Genomic DNA, 19,512 nt, shown 5'->3' with positions numbered 1-19,512 from the left:
AAACCATTGTCTCTCAGTCCCCATTGACATGGGGTGAAGATACAAAATGTTTTGCCCAAGTTAACTAAATGATGCTAGCATAACTCAATGTTAACTCTTATTTTTTTAAGTAGTATGTTTTCATAGATGATGGGTGTCAACTACATTCTGGTATATAATGTCTATTTATATAGTTGAACACTACAATGATTTGTTTTGTCTCTTCAACACAAAATAGCCTTCTAGAAAAACAAAATGGTCACCCATCTGTGGGTTAAACTAAAAGCACATGGCAGTTTCCTTTATATTCACATAGTGCCTTTACTATTAAATACATTAACTGTATTTAAAATATTTAGCAACAATTTGTTTCTGGTGTTATTTTAACCATTGCATACATATTTTTATCAATCAAATTCATTTTGTAATGAACAAAAACGACAAAGGTTTAATTTAGCAAGTAGGACATCTTTAATGACGTTGTTCAATCCTCCGCCCTTTTGCAAAGATCGCTACCAATCAACTTGCTTGACTGCAACAGAGGAAGTGACGAAAGGATGCTTCCACCAGTGCGAGCTAAAGAGAAGGGAAAACGTCTGCCCACTTGGCGCAGTTATTTTTTTCAGTGGGTGGTAAGCCCGCGAATAATTTTACTGTTTTGCCTTTAGGTTTGATGTTGTAACTGTCAGTTATATAGAGAGTAAAGGTGAGTCTGATATTTAAAATTTACTTTATATGGCGTGTGGCACTGTGCATGGTTCTAATTCGCGCGTTTCATTGTCCTAGCTAATGTTAAGCGACATGCTAAGCGAATATTGCATTGTGATGAGGCACTGAGGCAGCAGGACGCCGTACTTATTAGCAGTACGATTGCGCTGTTTCAGGAAACGCGTTTTTAAAAACAGGTTTTCCATTTTCAGATATTTATGTGAACGCAAATGCAAACTACGATATACACATATGGAATTATTTAGAAATCCAGGGAACTTGGCCATATCTCCCCCTTTGAAACGATGCTGGCTATTGCTTGCTGCTGTAGTTGGAACATAAAGTGCAGCCACAAAAGCGCATTCTGCCAAGGAACTATTTTTCCTCACCACTCCTCGTATGTAGCTAACGTTACGTACTGACTTTAATTGCTCAATGGTTACCACTGGAAAATATGCAGTGGCGCATTTCCAATAACAAGGCTCCATTATGAACGAGCATTTTATTGCTTGAAATACACTCAAGTTATCAAGCTTGTTGACTGAGTATACTGAGTTAGGAATTGGTATTGTGAATCCAGTGTGTCAGTTGGCTGTGTTAGCCTAGCCAGCTAGCTTGCTAGGTAAGTTAGCTAGCTATTGAACATATTTGTTGAAAGTATTTGTTGTTTTCTGATAGGTTATTGACAGGTAAGAATAGCCTAGACGTACATTTAGCATTGGTTTGATTATAAATTTTGTTGTGAAGTAGAATTATTAGTATTATCTGATTTCATTTAATGCATAGTTAATATTTATCATTTTCAAAAATGTGTTTAATAAATATATGTAATTATATGTAGTTAATATGCTGTGTTTAATATATTATCCTTATCACAGCCACACACTTTAGCTCAGGCATGTGTCTGTGTTTAATTTGCAAAGTATTAAAACAGGTTTTATTTTTATTTTTATTGTTTGTACCAGTTATATTATGTTGTTGAGGCAGTGTATGCAGTAATGTTTCTTTCTTCCATTTTATTAATACTGTTTTACTTAGAATGTAACTAAATGGCACAATATCGATGCTGGACATTTGAAACCAAGGCTTGAAGTAAATACAAGTATTACTATTCTCATTTCAATTTTTTATTTAATTTAATGCATATTATTATTATTTTTTTTTAAACAGGGGGAAGCCAGCTTAAATTTATCTTGGTAATTTAATGGAAATATATGTAATAAATATGATTAATATGTGATTAATATATTGTTTAGTATATTATCCTTACCTTTGCTACATACTCAATTCTTAAATAGTTGATTTTGTTTTTACAGCAGTTATTTTTATGTTTTTGAGACATTGTATTTCTTCCATTTTGCCAAAACTAAGAATGTAAATTGCACAATTTCACATTGGAGAAGTGTTCCAATGTATTTACAATAGGGATGGAAATAACAAATAATTTTGTATTTGATTACTCACTTTCTTTATTAAACTTGTATTCTTTTACATGTTTCCCGGGGGTTGGGGATGGGTTGTGGCAGGGGTACAAGGGGTTTGTATCAAGGAATTCAGAAATGTTTGTTATATTCATGGGCCGTTGCAAGCCAAGTGGTTGCACCACAGCACCACAGCACCACTCAGATTTGTTTCTTGTTCTGCGTGTTGGTAGATAATGATGGGATATAGAACTCCTGAATACCTGAGCTTCATACTCCCTTTGGTTTTGCATGAAGAACTCTTTGTGGTATTTTGTGATTTTTACAGGTACATAACTTAGGAACAAGTACTTAACTTAAGGAAAAGCACTAAATGTAGAATTCATATCCTGCCTCTGAAAACATGCTTCTACCTTTGTTTAGATATTTGGCCCTAAAATGGCCAACAAGTTTGGTCACTGGGGACCAATTTTGAGTGGTCATATCTCCCAAAAAAAAAGAATTGTGTCATTTTATTTGTAAAGGAGTATTCTGAGTGCACTTTCTCATTGTGTAAAGATACACATGATACTAATGACATTAGCTGATACGGGCAATTCCATTGTTATTGATGGATGTGTCACAGAATGACAAACAAAATGAAAAAAAGAAAAATTACTCCCTTACGTAAAAAATGGTAATGCACCCACAATATTGTTCAGTAAATATTGTTGTAAATTTGACACAAAACGTGTCATGGATGCATCAGCATTATGGGTGTGTCGCCATTGCATTATGGATGTTTGCACATTGTTTGCGCATCTACTTTCCAATCAAATTCTATCCTAAACCATTTGTTGTCATCTGAAATGGTTCTGAATGTTAGTTTTGACATTTAGAAAACCATTTCAAATGGTTTTGAATGTTTTCAACATAGTAGTGGGCATTTAGGCATGTTCTCATAATCAACTCTTTGGGACTTTATTAAGAAGTAATTGCAAAGGAAATAGTGAAGGAAGACCTCAGTGCGTTTCCCAAAATTATCTTAGCTAAGTACACCTTCTGTACGTCGTACTTTCGTAAGGTTGGTCTGGACCACTTTTAGCTATACCTTAGCGATGTTGTCAGCTCACTCCTAGTGGCCACCACTGTTAAGACTGCAAGCCTGTGCAATCAGCTGTTGCTCTTTGTTACATCTCAATCTGTTAAGCAGTATGAACACTGATAATTCTACAGTTATAGTTGTCTAATAATATTACTAAAATACCACATTAATGGCACTTTTCATGCAAATAATGAAATTGTAAATTTTGTAAGGATTGTAAGGATGCATGTTGCACTTTATTGAACATGTTGCCTAATTGCCTTTTAAATGATATTCATAAACTGTCATCTTTAATTTTAGGGTATTTACAGCCATATTGCATGATCCATGTTGGAATGACATCCCTTTTTATACATGGTATATTGGACCGAAATAATTGCACAGTTGGTTTCTCCCTGTTTCTGATTAGTCAGGTGTATTAATTGCTGCATACTGCAGGTATAAGATCTTTCACTATCTACTCTTGATTCTAGGCTTTTGATTGCCTTTGGAGTCTGTTATTGGTGTTTGTCAACATGAAGATCAGAGTTACGCCAATGACAGTCAAGGAAGCCATTATGAGGCAGAGAAATAATAAGAAAAAAAAAAACATGGTCAGAGGCATGTCAAACAATATGCTTACCGAAATATATTGTTCGGAACAAGTGTTACAAGCAAGTGTTAATGTGGTTTAAGCAGTAAATAAGTGACTTTATTTTTGTATGCTCTGGTTGACATTACAATGGAATTAATTTGTGTGTGGAACAATTCAGACAGCAAATGGTGAAAAGACCTTTTTTTTTAAATATCAAATCTCCCAAGGATTCTATATATATTTATTTTTTAATTTTATGGTTAACTGTGACAACATAAGACCTGAAAAATGTATAACTACAAAGCGACTTAAACAGGATGATTGGGACAAACCATTTACTGTAGGGATTTTACCATTTTGGTTTCACCTTGGATAAATTACAGCACTTTATACGTGCGGTGAGCTCCATAATATCTGGGAAATACATTTTCTGTACTACACAATTTTAGATTTGTAATCAAACAATTCTGTTTGATTGAGATTTGTTTCTAGTGTAGTCTACTGTATTCCCACTTTTGGCCTGAAATATTGTGTTCTTTATTTGTATTCTGTTTGTGTAAAGATCTGCATATTAAAAAGATTACTCGAAAATAAACTTGGTTTGTGGTTGAAGGAAACTATCGGGGCAAACGACAAAATTGAGTGTTGGATGATAAGATTTTCACGTGGTTTGTTGTTTTTGACATTTGCACAGTTTCCCAAATAGAAATAGCCTAAACGACATTGCATTATTTCAGTCCAAATGTCAGCTTCAGTATTGCAGCACACCATTACAGTATGCTAGCTGTGTCAATGCATTGACAGTAGGTACTGCAAGCTAGATAGCATTAAAGAATTTTACCCAAAAGCACTCTAAAAATGGGACACGCCACTGCAATGAACGGACGTTCTTTAAAGTCTTACTTTATTAAGTAAGGGATAATACCCCATGAACGAGACGGTTATGAGGAAATAATTGCCCCGTGGGGTCTTCCAACCTGAAGGGTAATTATTTTCTCATAACTGACTTGTTCATAGAGTATTATCCCACTTATACCATGGCTAACTTGCCAAAATAATTTAGTTAAGAACAATTTCTTTTTAGTTTAGAAACAAATGTATTAATTGAAACACAATGGGAACGGGAGGAAAAAGTAGTCCCTGTTGAGAAAAAAAAATTCTTCTCGCGGCCTAAAATTGCCTGCTGCAACTAAAAGCAAACTGCATCATCGCCAAAGAAAAGTTCACTAGCTCACCATCGCCAAACGGAAATGAAACATTAGGCTATTACCTAATGCAGCGGTTCCCAAACTGTGGGTCGGGACATCACCTGATTTGAGGATGGGGTCTTCTGATCTCTTTAAAATATGAGCATGTAGGCTACTACATGCTAATCATCTCAATGACTGAACTATAACAAAGTGTAATGCATGTGTAATGCATGCTGAACATCCCAATGACTGAACTATAACAAAGTGTCATGCATGTGTAATGCATTCTCAACTCAATAACTCGTGTTGTAATTTATGTTATTACTGCTGTGTTAAAACACTCGATTAAGTTATGTTTGAAACATCTTTCACGGTTATCTGTCACGGTCTGCTTATATTTCCAACAATGCAAAGTGTAGCCTAACTCAATACAATGTGGCCTACAGTAACATATTTTTGTCACCAGGTCAGCTATAACCGGACTACTTTCATGCATTCTAAATGCATTGCGTTGTAATGAAAGTTGCCGACATTGATATTTGTTGGGTATTTTAGCTGTGAAAAAATTCTGCACATCTGTTCAATTTGTTCTCATTGGCATGGTTGGCAAGGCAAATCAGAATGCCGTATCCATTATTTTTCAGTGCTTCCTTAACTGTCACGTCCATTCAAAAAGGATGTTCTAAAAGATACTGACAATTAGAAAAAAGGAACCTTTACACATCACAGATATGTAAAAAGTGAAAGATTTTTTATGCAATCCTATTTCAAACGTCTGTTTTACAGAAACATTTCCTCAAAAACGTGACGTCATATTAGCGGTTGCTGTCAGCCTCATGGGGAGACTTTACATGATTCTAGAATTATCAATTAAAAGTTAAAGGTCTTGAATTTGATTCACATGCCTTAGTTGCTTTTCAGTTTCATAAAAAAACACTAGGGGGCAGAGTGAAAAAACAAGTTCAGTGAAACAAGTTTCAAAAAGCCATGTAGTTGACTGAAAAGACCATATTTTTATGACTTGAAATCCTGCAATGTAATGCTAATAACATAACCGTTTAATACAATCGGAAATTAGAGCTGTACCCCTAAATATGCACCTTTAATGTAAATGTGTATATTTAAATTTAATTGGGAACATGCTCAGGTTGACATTACTGTGGCATTGCCCATATCTGACCCATAGAAAAATGAATTGGCAATTTTGGGCACATTTACGCCTGACCAGTAACCCATGTCAATAATTTTACTGTTTTTGTATGCCATGGATGAGTGAGCTCTCATGCGTTCAGGAGGTGTGATGTAATTTATGCATGTGGTTTTAACAAATTATTTAAAAAATATTTGTATTTATTTATATTAAAATATATATATTCTGAATTTTTTATTTGCATTATCCAATTAAAAAATTTCAAACGAGCAACCGATTAACCAAATAACCATTTACTTCATTCACCTGAAGAAATTAGATGGCAAGTATATTTTGATTATAGTATAGAGGGCATATTTACAAAAAAAAAAGTTAAAAGACAGGCAATTATCTGTCAGCGGGGCAGTATGACAGGGAACCCCTTCTGCGCATGTCATAATAGATTTTCTATGTTGGCCTGTGGGGTCAGATTGTCTGGTAATGGCCACATAAATGGGCGTAGAAATCATAGCTATCTGTCAATTGATCTGTAGATATTCTCGTAGTAGGCCTAGTTGTAGCTATAGCAGCTGTCTAGTTATAAAATTCATAGTAGCTCAGCTGTAATCTAATAAATATCACAGCTTATGAAGATATCACCAAGGACGAGATTAAAAGATAAAAACCAGAGTAGTTCCAGATCCCCATCGGGATGTGTGTTCAAAATGAATTGTGATACAAATTTGAGGCCATATCGCCCAGCCATAGTTTGAAGCCATTCACGGATATTTATAGTTGCTTTAATATATCACACATTGCTATTTCTCAACAGAGGTTAATGAGCACTTTCAATAAAAGCAATACACATCAATACAAAAATAAATTGACCAGGTTGGTAGTTGCTTGATTCAAAAGGTGGGAAGCCTGGAGATATGAACCCATAAGCTAAGCATGAATAAGATGTGTGCTAATATGCTAATATTAGGGAATATAATAAGGTTTTGCTATATTCACTTTATTCATTGTTGTATTGAACATTCATTTTGAATCAAGATCCCCTTACTGCTGACTATGATGCCGGAATTAAACCGGAAAGCTGTGAAACTGAGCTATGGCCATACGGGAACCTCACTTTTGGAGAGCCATATCTTTTGAATGCATGATTGTAGTTCAGTGGATAAGCTCCGTCACAGCTAAATGTTTGCGAATGTTGGCTACAATTTTAGTCAAGAGCTAGGTTGACCAAACGTCTAACTTTCATTCCCTGTAGGATGAAGTTAGCCATGTTAACTTGCACCGTTCTGGAAGATTGCACCTATCTAGCTACCTAACCTAATCCTGTGCAATAATTAATGTTAACCTACCTATTCTGGTAGCTCAATTTATAACATTGCTTAATTTCTTATCCTTTCTTACTTTGGTTTATTATGTTTCACTGTTTTCCCTTCATCTAACGTTCGATACACAAGGACACTCTCAGGCCAACGTTGAGCACTTCATTCCCCATTAACGAATACCTGCTGTAACTGTTACTGTTAACAATGCATATCGTGGCGATGGAACACTAATTTGATTTAATCACTCTGCTAACTCCAGTTAATAGACTAGATATGCCATCGAATGTTAATAATGGGCAGAATATAGCAAACATTCCTTTATGGTGTGTCTGTATTTAAGTTTACGTTAAGCTATGTTAAGTTACAAAGCTTTTCCAAGTCGTTTTTAAGGGGCTTTGTAACTTTGCTAGTGTTTTTGCAGTTATTTTGCCATCAGCTATACTGTTACCAAGAGTATTGGAGGAAGTCAACCATTTCTTGATTGCTCTTATTCTGTGTAAATTAAAAGCTGCTTCATATGCTACACTAATGATTTGATTAATCAATAGCATCCCTAGTTGCCATCCTGTCAGGCTTCTTTTGAGTGAGCTCCAGTGTCTTATTTTCCTACATTAGCCAGAATCACCCCCCATAGGGTTGTGTTTTTACAGCTAGCTAATGGAGAGTTAATCTGCCTAACTACATATTCAGATTGAACTGCATTGAGACGGGTGCGTGGGGGTTGGACCCAAAATGCACCACTCGGACAACAAAGATGTGAAAAGTCCCATCAGGGCTTTATTAAGGGATTGTCCAATGAATGTAGTCGAAAACAAGCAAAGTTCATAGACAGTTAATCTAGCCAAAACTAAAGTACAGTGCCGAGGGAGAAGGCAGTCTCAAAATCGGTACACCATGCAAAAAGTCCAGTAACCAGGAAAGCTGTTAGCGGTGCAGTAGTGCAGACCGAAGGTAGGCAGGCTCAGAGTCCACGGCGGTACAAGAGTCAAGACCGAAGTCCACTCCGCGGGGGCAAAAGCACAAAGACAGCAGGCAAGAGTTTGTGGTACAGGCAGGCAGTGGTCAACAAAACAGAAGTCAATAACTTTGGTTGGTAAACAGGCTTGGATCGTAACGGGTAAACAATGGCTTGACAAAACCGCTTAAAAGTGCACTGATGAACAGGAGCCAACAATTTTGCAAAGACATGACATGAACACTGAGCTTATATGCAGGTGTAGACAGGTACAGACAATTAGCTTGAGAGCAGCATGCAAATGGAAATCAGGTGTGGAGGATTGACAAGTTAACAAGATAATTAGTAATCGTTTGTAATAAACCTATCCTGACCTAGCGTTAGTAAATTAGTAAATGCCATGATACATGATTAGTAAGAAGACACAGGAAAATGAAACAATTAGGGAAGCGTGAGTGACAGCTAGGGAGAGAGAAAGCATGAACGCAAGGTTTGTGGAAAGACAAAAAAGTGTATGCTAATGAATGAACGGAACAACTTAACATGAAACAAACATAAATCGTGACATAACAAGTTTGCGAACTGTGACATGAATAAACTATATAACGCGACATGACAAGACTAGAAAATACATTGTAACAAGATTAAACATGAAACGTAACATGACATGAAAATGAAACCTAAAAATGTGGCAAGACTAGACTAACATGACATGACAATAATATAACTAAGACAATGACTAGACATGAAACATGACTTGACAAGCATAAAACATGACATGCATCTTGTTATAGCAGATGGATATTTCTAGGCAATCATCTCAATGCTTGTAAATTGTGATGCAGGATGGAAACTGCATGTTTGTCTATTTGTATCGCTGGAATATGTATCATGCATTAACTTTCTATTAATTGGCTAAATTGTTTACATTATTTTTATACGGATTATGTACAGAATATTTGTTCAAAGTATTATAAAAGCAGGTTTACTTGCCAAAGCCATATTATCCCAATTTGTAATGCATATCCCATTGATAGCCAGCAACATGGCAGATGCAGACTTGTTCATGGAGTGTGAGGAGGAGGAGTTGGAACCATGGCAGCAGATGAATGATGATGTAGAAGATGAAGAAGTTGGCATTGTAGAGAACAAGACCAGTACAGGTAAGTACCAGGCCAAATTTCCAATATCCAAGTGAGATGTACATTTTGAGGCAAACTATTTTTGGAGAACATTACAAGTAGGTACATTTCATTTGTTTTTACTTTAAGCAAATGCAAAGCCTGAACACGGAAAATTAATCTCTGCTGCCTTTAGACATTGAGAATAAAACCCATTTAGTGCGTTTCTGTGAATCCCTCCAATATCAAGGCAATGCAAATCTGACTGCCATTGTCAGATGTTTTTACCAAGAAATTATTAATTTGCAATGCATCTGGAAAGTACTCAAATGGAATGGGTTATTCCATATTTTATGTTACAAGCATATTCTAAAATTGATTCAATTAATTTTTTTTCATAAACCTCCACACAATATTACATAATGACCAGGTAAATGCCTTGTTTGCATTAGTATTTAGACCTTTTGTTAGGACACAAAATTGGGCTGCGGTACATCATGGTTTCATTGATCATCCTTGAGATGTTTCTGCAACTTCAGTCAATTGATTGGACATGACTTGGACAGGTGCACATCTGTCTATATATAGGTCCCATGGTTGACAGTACTAGTACCAGTGCCAAATGTAAACTATGAGTTCAAAGGAATTGTCTATACCAAGGGTACCAAAACATTTCTGCTGCATTCAATGTCAAGAACACAAGGATATAATGGCCTCCATCATTCTTAAATGGAAGAAGTTTGGAACCACCAAGACTGACCACCTGCCTAAGCTCCAGAGGTCGTCTCTGAAGATGGGAGAACCTTCCAGAATGACAACCATCTGTGCCATCCTCCACCAATCAGGCCTTTATGGTAGATTGACCAGACTTAAGCCTTAAGAAAAGGGACCTCACAGCCTGCTTAGAGTTTGCCACAAGGGATCTAATGGACTCTAATATGATCATGAGAAACAAGAGTCTCTTGTCTGATGAAACCAAGATTAAACTCTTTGGTCTGAATGGAAAGCATCACTTCTGACGGAAATCAGGCACTGCTCATCACCAGCCAATACCATCCCCACGGTGAAGCATGGTGGTTGCAGCATCATGCTGTTGGGATGTTTTTCAGCAGCAGGGAACTGGAGACTAGTCAGAATTGAGGGAAAGCTGAACAGAGGAAAGACACAAAACCTCATCCACAGCACTCAGGACCTCAGACTGGGGCAAAGGTCCATCTTCCAACCGGACAATGAGTCTAAGAACCACACCCATAGCAGATGTGGCTTTGGGACAAGTCTGTGAAGGGCCAGAGCACAGACTTGAACCCGAACGAACATCTCTGGAGAGACCTGAAAATGGCTGTGCAGCAATGCTCCCCATTCAACCTGACCATGCTTGAGGGGATCTGTAGAGAAGAATGGGAGAAACTCTCTAAACACAGGTGTGCCAAGCTTGTAGCATCATACCCAAGAAGGCTGTAATTGCTGCCAACAAAGTAATGAGTTAATGGTCTGAATGATTATTTGATTAGTTTTTTTATTTGAAAACATTTCTAAAAACCTGTTTTTGCTTTGTCATGATGGGGTATTGTGTCTAGCTTGATTGAGGTGGGGAGAAAGAAAAGTAAATAATTGAATCTGTTTTAGAACAACACTGTCACATAACAAAATGGAAGAAGTGAAGGGGTCTGAATACTTTCTGAATACCCCCCACCCCTCACATTGTTTGTTTTGTATTTGTAGCCCCTCTCAGTGTTGTGAGCCCTGGACCCTCTTCTATGACTCTAGTGCCTCCTCTGGCCACTCCTGTAGCACTGCCCATCATGTCAACACCCTTGATCGTCTCCAGTGCAACTGTACCCAGTGATGGCAAGAAGCCCATGGTTTCCCTGTTCACAAGTGCTGCATGTGAGTATCTGCATAGTTACTTGCACTGTAGATGTAAGCGTGCCTAATGGCTCAGAACATTTTCCGAGACATATAGCCACATATTACACAACACCTTAGAAAAGCATTAGCCTCATCTTTGACATTCGACATGTCTCTTGGCAGCGTTTTGCGAGATTCGATGATAAACGTGCATCGTCATGTCAGACGTACGCGTCGGTCCTCGAGAGCTCACCAATGTATATCTCCCGTTTTGCAGCGCCAGTTTCCTCTGTGCTGTCCCCCTCGGTGGCACCTCAAGGCCTCACACACTCCGTGTCCTCGCTGGTGCCTCCAGGGCTACACAAGCCTGCACCTGGCCAGCAGCTGTTCTTAACACAAAGCCCTGGGGGGCTCAGCACTGTGGCTATGTCACAGATGCTACAGCCTATGCACATGATGTCCAATGCTGCACCTGGCCCAGGCGCCGCCAACAACCAGCCCATATTCTTCACACAGGTATGGTCGTTTCACCAAGCCCATGTGATTTTTGAGCGGGTCGATGTCATGGCCTCCAAGGCTGCAAAATTGATTTCTGAAGCTACTTAACAGAAATTGCTGCACATTGGTTAACTGTATAGAAGGACAAGAAGCTACAAGAAGATATGCAGTCAAAATGGCTGAGAAAAGGTAGTAAGTCATAGTCATGGTGATCAAATTGGATATCCATGTATGTCAAAATACTGAATTGATTGGTGTTTTAGTGAAATAAATCCAATCTGTATTCTTTCATTAAATAAATGCAAAAGAAGGAAATTAACCATTTCTTGTCAAAACAAATTTTATTGTACAGCTGTACACAGAATTTCCTGTTATATTGTACTGTAGCCTAATGGGGTATCTTTATAATGAGATGTCCTTAAAACTTCTCCATTTAGAAAATGCTAGCTCTATCTTGGTGTCATCAAGGTTAATGTATTTAATATTGCCAACCATATTAAGAGCCTGTAAATTAGAAAATAGTTTAATTTGGTTTTCATAATCCTGTCTTTCGTTCACTTCAAAAACCGGTCAATCCAGACCAGAGCTGACATTTGTTCTCTGCTGTATTACCTTCCACCTGCATTCAGTAATTCAGCCTCTCTGGGGCCTTAAAGCCGCCCACTCTCCCAAAAATACACCCTGCTGATATGCATTCTTTAATGGATAATAGTGCATCAATGGGTTTCAATTCAAATGTAAAAAAAAAAAGTATTAAGTATTGGCTTTGGGGGTTTGTACATTCCCCCTCATTTGTTTTATGTGGCTAAATTTTCCCTCAGGACATCCCTCCCACTCACTCACAGAGACCTGTAGGGCACGCCTTCCCTCACCAGTACAGCATGGTAGGTGTTTTTCGCCATAGCGAAGGGACCAGTTGCATATTCACCTCTCCTCTGGGCCTCTTATACAGGAATGGAGCTCAAGGTTATCCTGTCTTTTACTGTTCAGTGACATAACTTGCATGACAAGCCTAGACCTGGCTACAAAAACATTAAAAGGATCCCATCACGATGCTCAGTTTTGCACCCGATGACGCTTACAGGTTTATAGACCTGTGGGTTTACAGTCTGTCTCTTTCACATGTTACAGGGGTTTCCAGTACGAAACGTGAGGCCTGTTCAGAATTCGGTCAACCCTCTGGGGATTGTGCTCAATGTCCAGCAGGGTCAGACAGTGAGGCCCATCACCCTGCTGTCAGGTGATTAATCTGGTTTCAGTTCTGAATCTCCATCTGTGTTGTAAGTTTAAAATTAGACTGTCATATATCCAATTTAAAGTATTTCAACATAGGACATCCTACTGCTTAGGATATTACAGGATGCTACTCAGGTCATGTGCCATGACCAGATTTTCTGTCAGTTTTCCCTATTTTTAAACGGTTTGTTTTTGATACTGGTAGGCAGGGCTGCTGGATGAAATTCCCGGGCCTGAGACAAAATTAAATTATTGTGGTGTTCCTGGCCCTGGGATATTTACCAGAAATTCACAGGCCAGTGCCCCCTCTCCATTGCCCAGAACCAGCTTGCCCCCCCCTGCTGACAGTACACTTCCTGTTCAGAATTTCAGAATTGAGGTGACCAGTGGAGTGCTGTGTGTTTGGGTGTGCTGTAACCATCAGATTTTGCTGCAGCCCCAGGCACTCCGTTCTTCAAGCCAGCAGTGGGGGTGCCCCAGGTGATGCCCCAGGTGATGCCCCAGGTGATGCCCCAGGTGATGCCCCAGGTGATGCCCCAGGCCATGCCCCAGGTGATGCCCCAGGCCATGCGCCCCGGGAACCCAGCGGCGGTGCATCCTCCCACCAGCTCCTACACCACGGTCCAGATCCCAGCCACCCTCACCATCCGCAGCACCACCCCTCTGACCCAGCCCCTCACCACCATGGCAGCCACTCAGCCACTCCCGTCACCCGGGCCCCCCTCCAACCTGCCCCCTAAGATTGGTAAGACCCGGTTTCTAAAGTGTGTTTGAATAACTGATACTGTAGCTTGACTGAGAGGTTTTTCCCTTTTGAGAGTGTATCTCCATTCATAAGCAAGCCTTTAATGAACCACCCTGAAATCTTTCTGTCTGGCCTAACTGCAACTATGCATTGTCCCTACCTTGTGTAAGGACCTAAATATGGCATTTCCTTTTGGCTGAATATAATTCATTAATTATGCTAACAATGTATTGTATTTAATTTAATGAATTTAATGCCAAATAAAGAATAAAAATGGCTTAGACAGAAGGGCTTTATTTCAAATATGACCTGTTATATTTCTGGTTCAACCACTATTGAATCAGAAATATATATTAAGATTGAGGATTTTACAGTGTACCAGATCTGTGTTACCAATCCTAATTTTGAAAATGATATGAACATTGAATTGTTGAGCTGTTAACTGTCCAATTCTGCAACTACACTGCACTTCAATTTAAGTAACATCTCTGTTCTATAACTTCTCAGTCAAGCTGCCTCTAACAGATCAACAATGAAATGGCGATAAACACCAGCTTCGTAATCCGTTCCTAATATTTTTTCCTCCCCCATAATTACTTTAGGTAATGCTGATCTCTAACCAAGCTAGCGGAATGGCTACACACCATGGTGTCTTTTCACCCCCCATTCTCCTAACCTTGTTTCAGAGCCTGGAGTGAGCAATGTCCTGAATGTATAAATGTGAGAGTTTGGTTTGCGGCGCTGAGTCTGAGGGGATGGCCTGAGGGGATGGCAGCATGGAGTGGCCAGAGTGCATGATGTGTCTGATGTTTGGAATGCGGTAGGTTCCATGAGCTCGGAGACGGGAAGGAGCCGGCGCTTCCTGATGCAGGGGGACGTAATGATGGAGGTACAGGAGCCGGGGGACCATGAAGGTAAAGGGTCGCGGTGACGCGGCCACTTTCCAGGTGTCAGTCTGCCTCATTCTCTGCCTGACGGAAAATAACTTTCGCCTCCAGATCCGTAATGGCGGCACGCAGAAATACTGTTGCTGCCGCTCACGGCCCTGGAGGACAGAGTGCGCATGTGAATGGGGAGGATACGGTCCCCATCCATGAGAAACGGTGTCTGTTTACAAGCCAAAATGGGAAGTCTGGGAGGGGAATAAAAAAAGAAAAAAAAAGAAATTATTACTAACCAAAAAGCATTCTCTTGAATTGAGAGAAAAGTCACCACTTGCAGATTTGTTGGATTTATCCCGTCTCCCAAAACAGCTCACCCTACCTGCTGTTGTTTTTGAGTGAGCAGGCAGAAATGAGCGGTGACTGCCGAGTCCCTCCTGAGTGGGGGTGGAGGTGCGTTTACAGGGCCCATGTCAACCTGTCTGTGTGTTTGTTTCCCCTCCCAGTGAACGTGTGCAACCTGGTGGCGGTCAAGCACGGAGACGGCAATCCGGACGTGCAGAAGCTGGTGAACATGGTCAGCACGGTCAGCCCACCCACAGTGGCGCAACCGCAGACCCTGCAGGTTGTCATGGCCAACACCAACGGTCCAACAAACGGACTGAACTCTGCTCTCGCCGCCTCGCCCCTCGACAGCATCAAAGGTCTGGAGTCACACCGTCTCAACGGCTACAAACACTGTTTTTCTTTGACTACAGCCGGAAAAGGAGCCTAACACACACCTATAATAATAGCTGTTCACCCAAAAATGAAATGAAAGTATGTTTTCACCAGAGTTTGATCTATCCATCCAGATGCAAGGAATCTTTTCAATGATTTTTTAATTCAGTTCACTGATGTAACAGACCTCTATGGTACTTTTCTTTCATGGTAATCAATGCTCTCAGAATTTACATAAGAAAAGCTCCACAGCAACATCTCTTTCCAAATATACATATATATTTACTCATGGACATCAACAGAGCTCAAAACATGCATGTTGCTGTTGAGTTTTATTTATGTCAATTGTCAAAGCATTGATTACCATGAAAGAAAAGTATCATTATGTCACGGTGAACTGCATCTAAAAAGTAGTCCTCTCAAAAACCCCTCACGTCTGAGGGTAGTACTCTGGGTAAGTACTACGTCATTTTTGGGTGAACTGCCCCTGCTGTATGTTAGACTCCATTCTGTTCTTTAAGATCAGAACAGTTGTACCGTGGAGGGATTCTGATCTTGTGGGCCCCTGTATTTTCAGTTGGTCCTGCCACGTCTGTACCCACCTACAATGTCTGCCCGCGCTGTGGAGCCCAGTTCAGAATGGTGGAGGCTCTGCGGGGACATATGTGTGTAAGTGATTACCAGCCTGTGTGAAACTTCACAACGTGAACAGTGTGCACTGTTATCTAATTAAGTGGAAGATATATAGTGTATAGTTCTTCATACTCAACTCAGGAATGGTAAATGGCTAGCATTTATATAGTGCCTTTATCCAAAGCACTGTACAATTGATGCTTCTCATTCATCCATTCATACACACACTCACACTCCAATGGCGATTGGCTGCCGTGCAAGGCACCAACCAGCTCGTCAGGAGCATTCGGGGTTTAGGTAAATGGTAAATGGTTGGAATTTATATTGCGCCTTTATCCAAGGGCTGTGTACAATTGATGCTTCTCATTCACCCATTCATACACACACTCACACACCAATGGCGATTGGCTGCCATGCAAGGTACCAACCAGCTCGTCAGGAGCATTTGGGGGTTAAGGCCCGGACACACCAAACAGACGGTCGGCCGTCGGACGTCGGTGGCGCCCTGTCGGCCGAGTCTTTCCGGTGTGTCCCGCACGCCGACACTCCGTCGGCGTGTTTTGGAGGGCTCCAAAAAAAAACAACACGTTGAATCGGCGTCGGAGCCCCCGGAGCCATCGATGAGAGAGAGCTCTCTGATTGGCTGTCCAGCTAGCGAATCAGTGCACGAGAAGAGAAACGGAAGCGACGAAAGCAAGCAAACAAGGAAGTCAAGAGGACACAGACAAAAAGGCTGAACATTCGCGAACACAACAACACAACGACCACATGGCCATCTGGAATCAAGAAACTGAAGACCAGCTGATCAGCATGATTCAGGAGAGGCCACCTCTGTACGACATCACAGAAAAAAGATATGCTAACCGAGCGGTGAAAACGGAGCTCTGGCGTGAGATAGAAAACCAACTTGTTATATCTGGTAAGATTTTCTTTTTGTTCATTGAGCTCTTTAGCAGAAACTGTAATTGTTTGTGTTGTTCACTAATGCACTGTAAATATAATTAGCACTGTTTGTGTCATGAAAATAAGCCATGCTTATTTAATTTTCAGTTTGTTCGGTTCCAAAGCTAAATCAATGTAATTCAAGCTCAGTTACTACTTGCATACATAGATATATACACTACATACCGCATTGGCCGCCGCTGGTCGGTACAAGAAACTTGCACGCTCAGAAAGTTTTGGAGCACAGAAGACTGGCAGGCAGCAATGGATCCTGACCCGGCTGCAGTTTTTAGATCCCCACACAAAAAAGAGGGAGACCATTTCCAACCTAAGCAGTCCGCCCTGGACCAGCACCTCAGAGGAGACCTGCTTATTTCAGACTGACTCTAGGCCCAGCACTCCCCTAGCAGAATCCACCATCAATGTAGCAGGGTCCACTTCGACATCAGAGTTCGTAGCAACAGAGGAGCCTATGCCAAGTGCCTCCAGGTATTCAAGCACCCCAAGGCCTTGGCTGAAGCGCAGCCGGAAGATGTTGGATGAGTCCGCAAGTGAGGAGTCCACAAACCTGATGCGTACCATTGGCGATACCCTGAAAAGGTTAGCTTCTCAGGAACAACACAATGATGCCATCTCCAGCTACTGCAAAAACATTGAGCAAAGACTGCGGGGGTTTACTCCACGTGTAGTGGCACATTTCCAGCACGAGGTGGACAACCTCCTCTTCAAATACACCATGGACCAGGCAGAAGACGATTCTATTCTGTGATGTACATGTAAATAATTGTTGGACACTTATTTTATCTTTTTATGTTTTTGTTGGGCACTTATTTTATCTTTTTGTATTTTATATGTTACCTTTTTTTTCAGCGCTTTTTAAAATATTTTTTTGTACTACGCAGTAAATTGTTGCCTTATAATTGCACATTTGACAATAAAACACTTTGACAAACAGAACCTGCAATGGCACTTCTTTGGCAAGAATGAACACTAGACAAGATAGTGTAATGCAAAATACAAAACTTTATTTTGGGTTTTTAGAACACAGCCATATAGATATGTAACCAAGGCCAACTTCTGGAACTATGTACTGTGTATACACACGCATACATCAGTATTATATACAGTAATATATACAGGGAGGGTAAGGTCCCTCACATCACATTATCCATTACAAATAACGGGATAGGCATCTTTCTTTTTTGAACTGATTCAATGCAGAGCAATCCTACTGTATTCTTGTTACACATACATATACACCTATATTTTGCCCCACTGGAAAGGTACTGCACCGACATCTGAAGTAAAATAACGGCATAGTTCATCCCTGTGCTGCTTGGCTCATGTTGTTGCATTTGTTGTGTGTGGCAGGGATGCCTGCTGTAGGTCAGGGTCTTGTCTCCATCTTCCTGGCACTGTGTCTTTATCTGGTCCTTCCTGGTCAACGATCCCCGCCATGTATTGGTCACAGGTCTCAGTCTGCAGGAAGTTGTGCAGAGCACAGCAAGCCAAGACAATGTCCTCCACTTTGGCAATGTCCTGAATGTTAATGGTGGTGAGAGAGACACGAAAACGGTTGGCTAGGATGCCAAAAGCATTTTCCACCACCCTCCGAGCTCGCGACAGCCTGTAGTTAAAGATGCGTTGGTCAACCGATAGCCTGCGGTTCGGATATGGCTTCAAGATGTACTCCTTCAAAGGAAATGCCTCATCTGCAACAATGCAATACGGCGCCAACTGGTTAGAAGCAGGGAGTGGTGCAGGGGCCGGGATGTTGGAAGTTCTGTTCTCCAGGGCGTCCTGCAGTGAGCATCCCCCAAACACTCCGCCATCAGAAATCCGACCATTGCGCCCAACATCCACATACAGGAACCTGTAACTGCTGTCGACCAGTGCCATCAGGACTATTGAAAATGTATGTTTGTAATTGAAGAATGTTGATCCAGTTCCTGGTGGGGGGCGGATGTGTGACATGTTTCCCATCCAGAGCACCTAATAATAATAACAACAACAATAATAATAAAACTTTAGTTATATAGCACTTTTCAAAACACAGTTACAAAGTGCTTTACAATAAAAACAGAAACTCAAAAGTACCAAGGCAGTTTGGGAAGTTCCACTGAGCCTGGAAACCATCAGCTACTTGCTGCCACTCTTCCACTGTGTCTGGGCACTGAAAAACAAGAAAATACAATATAAAACCCACAAAGGCTAGTTTCGTTGTCAAAAAGATTTAAATCTTACATGTTCTCTTTTATAGATACTTTATCACACATACCTTCAGGTATTTCTCTTTTAAAACCTGGTAGACTGCTGCACAGGTTTCAGGTACAAATTGCCGAATGGTTGATACCCCCACCCGGAACTGGTAAGAAGCCAAGAAGCGCAGCGTTATCATCAGGCGTTCCCCTACGGAGATACAATCCCGGTAGTTGGTGTTTTGCCTCTCGATGGTCGGACTGATAAGTTCCTTCAACAGATGAAATTGAACTGGAAAGAGCCGAGCAAAAT

General features: G+C 40.4%; 1 protein-coding gene across 8 annotated transcripts in view; it reads left to right on the top strand.

Moving 5' to 3' along the window:
• Positions 1-544: 544 nt before the first annotated feature.
• Positions 545-19,512, top strand: part of pogzb (pogo transposable element derived with ZNF domain b) — a 33,157-nt gene continuing 14,189 nt past the window's right edge. The window contains exons 1-11 of one of the 8 annotated variants that reach the window (XM_061232580.1): positions 545-685; positions 9,415-9,540; positions 11,221-11,385; positions 11,624-11,862; positions 12,666-12,728; positions 12,976-13,084; positions 13,517-13,584; positions 13,621-13,825; positions 14,650-14,739; positions 15,213-15,410; positions 16,004-16,095. In XM_061232580.1, the coding sequence (XP_061088564.1) occupies positions 9,423-9,540; positions 11,221-11,385; positions 11,624-11,862; positions 12,666-12,728; positions 12,976-13,084; positions 13,517-13,584; positions 13,621-13,825; positions 14,650-14,739; positions 15,213-15,410; positions 16,004-16,095 (1,347 nt within the window). In that variant the 5' untranslated portion in view covers positions 545-685; positions 9,415-9,422. Of the gene's footprint in view, positions 686-9,414; positions 9,541-11,220; positions 11,386-11,623; positions 11,863-12,665; positions 12,729-12,975; positions 13,085-13,504; positions 13,826-14,649; positions 14,740-15,212; positions 15,411-16,003; positions 16,096-19,512 lie in introns of all 8 variants that reach the window. The other 7 variants (XM_061232564.1, XM_061232573.1, XM_061232555.1 and 4 more) reach the window with 7 other exon arrangements.

Source organism: Conger conger, chromosome 1 (genome assembly GCF_963514075.1).
Source record: "Conger conger chromosome 1, fConCon1.1, whole genome shotgun sequence".
Lineage (NCBI taxonomy): Eukaryota > Metazoa > Chordata > Actinopteri > Anguilliformes > Congridae > Conger > Conger conger.
Note: the sequence above shows the minus strand (reverse complement) of the source record. Positions and strands in the feature narration are given on the sequence as shown.